Source organism: Coptis chinensis, chromosome 3, assembly GCF_015680905.1.
Source record: "Coptis chinensis isolate HL-2020 chromosome 3, ASM1568090v1, whole genome shotgun sequence".
In the NCBI taxonomy this organism is placed as follows: Eukaryota; Viridiplantae; Streptophyta; class Magnoliopsida; order Ranunculales; family Ranunculaceae; genus Coptis; species Coptis chinensis.
Window position 1 is genome coordinate 84,486,484 of NC_141458.1, and position 2,555 is coordinate 84,489,038.

Sequence of the window (2,555 nt, forward strand, 5' to 3'; positions counted from 1 at the left end):
CATAAGAACTAAGTAGCACGACCCATTTCAATATCCTCCCTAATTTCTCTGCCTTCAATGCTTGCTTGAGCGGCAAGTTGGTCACCACTACCACCGAATGAGCATCAAAATAGGGTTTCAACTTTAGCGCAGAAAAGACCAATGCTATGACAAAATTTTCAATCCTACTGTACCTCATCTTGGCGTCTAACATCGTCTTGCGCAGGAAGTACACTGGCCTCTCTGCCTTGTCCACTATCCTTATCAATACTAAACTGATTGCATACTCAGACACCCCCAGATACAAATACAGCTTCTCCCCCTGCCGTGGATGCGACAGGATTGGGGCCTTCCCCAATATTCTTTTAATTCCTGAAAAGCCCTTTCACATGTCGTGGTCCACTTAAAGTCGGTCGTTCTCCTTAAGAGTAGGTACAGAGGATGGCACTTATCCGAAGACTTTGATATGAATCTATTGAGAGTTGTGACCCTCCCCGCCAACCTCTGCACCTCCTTCACATTCTGCTACGATGGCATCTCCAACAGTGCCCTTATCTGTGCAGGGTTGGCTTCTATTCCGTGGCAGGTGACAATGTACCCCAGAAACTTCCTCGAAGTCACCCCAAATGTATACTTCTCTGGGTTTAACATCATCTTGTGTCTTCGCAGTATATAAAACGTTTCACTTAGCCCCGCCGAATGCTCCTCCTCGGTCATACTCTTCTCCACCATGTCATCTATATAGATCTCCATTCCCTTTCTGATTTTGCTCTCGAATATTTTCTCTCCTAATCTTTGAAACGTTGCCCCGGCATTCTTTAGCCCAAATGGCATTCTGGTGTAGCAGTATCTTCCCCCCTCAATTATGAACGTGGTCTTCTCCTGGGCAGGGTCGTACATCACCACCTAGTTATAGCCTATCGACACGCCCATGAATGAAAAAATCTTAAATTCCGCAGTTCGATCCACTAATTCGTCTATCCGTGACATAGGATAGCAATCTTTTGGACACTCCTTGTTGACGTCAGTAAAATCAACACACATTTTTACTTTCCTGTTCTTAGGTACCACAACTACATTCGACAGCCACTCGGTGAACTTACATTTACGGATGATGCCAGCATCTTTCAGCTTCTTTACTTCCTCCCGAATCCCTTGTGCATACTACGGCTTCATGCCCCTCATCTTCTGTTGGACTGGACGGGCACCCTCCCTCATATGTAATCGATGACAGGCAAACTCTGGATCCAACCTTACCAAATCCTCGACTGTCCATGCAAACACATCACTATTTTTAGTTAACAAAGCAATCAACTTCACTTTCCACTCCTCAGTCTGGTTCCTATATTCACAAACTTCTCCTCCTCTGACACCCCGATGTTTACGACCTCAATTTCATCCATCGTCTTGGCCACTACAAGCAGCTCCTTCTCGCAGGCCACAGTCTGTAATTGCTATGCCAGCTTGTCCCCCTTCTCCGTTGCCCCTTTCTCTGGAGCGCAGACCAAACCCTTTGCTGTCACCTGATGGATGTTCTGAGCTACGACCTGATCTCCCATTATTTCATACGTTCCTCCATTGGTTGGGAAGCGGATCACTTGGTAATAAGTGGATGGGATTTCCTTCATCTCATGGATCCATTTTCTCCCTAGGATCGCGCTATATTGTGAATTGGTATCTACTACCATGAAGCGGGTGAAAACCGTTACTAGCCCTGCTGTTACCGGCAACACCAGTTCCCCTAACGGCTCAGTCATGCTACCATTGAACCCGTATAAATTAGTCTGAGGGGGCTTCATCTGATTTTTTTCAATGCCCATCTCTTCCATCGCGACCTAAAATAGCAGGTCCATAGAACTACCACAGTCTATCAACACTCTTTTCACCAGGAAATTCCCCATCGCTTAAAAAACTTAGTGGTTAGTATAGAATTGGTTGTAGAATCTATTCACTGGGCGTGGATGTTTACATGCGATAGTGATCACTAGCGCATCTTCATGGGGCGAGATCACGGACTCCAAATCCTCGGTGTGAATTCTATCCCGTTATTTCCCTTTGCAGAAGTGGCTCGAACTGAACCGGATTTTTTGAGCTGGATGCCCACCACGCCCGTTTATCATTTGTAGGTTGGCGGTCCTCCTCACCTTGTCTCTGTGGGTGTTCCTACCTAGCATTTCTCCACTAAAAATAGCATTTATCGTACCTAAGATTTTAGCCATGGCCGACACCATTTCACCTAGCCTCACCTCCTGGACAAACTCCTTCAACTGCCCTCTCCCAATCATTCTCTCAACTAACCATTGCAAAGCAAAGCACTCGTTGGTAGCATGATTTCTGATTTGATGATACGCGCAAAATGGCTTTCCCTCTAACTCCTTGGGTGAGTTCCATGGCTCTTCATAATGCGGCTGACCCTTGATTAGCAGTAGGATTTCCTCCAATGGCCGATTCAGCGGAGTTAGATCCAGTTCGCGGTATGGTTTCCTCTCCCTATATTCACATCGGGCTTGTTCTCTGCCTCTTTCCGCCTTCTGTGTCTCCCCTCTGTAAGTTCCCCGATCTCTGGCCGCAGTCAT

General features: G+C 46.5%; 1 protein-coding gene across 1 annotated transcript; it reads right to left on the reverse strand.

Annotated features, from left to right (window-relative positions):
* Positions 1–1,433: 1,433 nt before the first annotated feature.
* LOC147511199 (uncharacterized) lies at positions 1,434–2,555 on the reverse strand. The gene is made up of 2 exons (XM_086598393.1): positions 2,124–2,555; positions 1,434–1,814 (listed from the first exon to the last, which is right to left on the reverse strand). Exons 1-2 carry the CDS (start codon positions 2,553–2,555, stop codon positions 1,434–1,436), a joined length of 813 nt encoding a protein of 270 aa, XP_086454519.1.

Excerpts from the sequence above, each read along its gene's own strand:
- LOC147511199 (XM_086598393.1), bottom strand. The coding sequence starts at position 2,555 with ATGACTGCGGCCAGAGATCGGGGAACTTACAGAGGGGAGACACAGAAG. Across the intron at positions 1,815-2,123 it reads GGAACACCCACAGAGACAAG|GTCGCGATGGAAGAGATGGG; the intron begins GTGAGGAGGACC and ends CTGCTATTTTAG.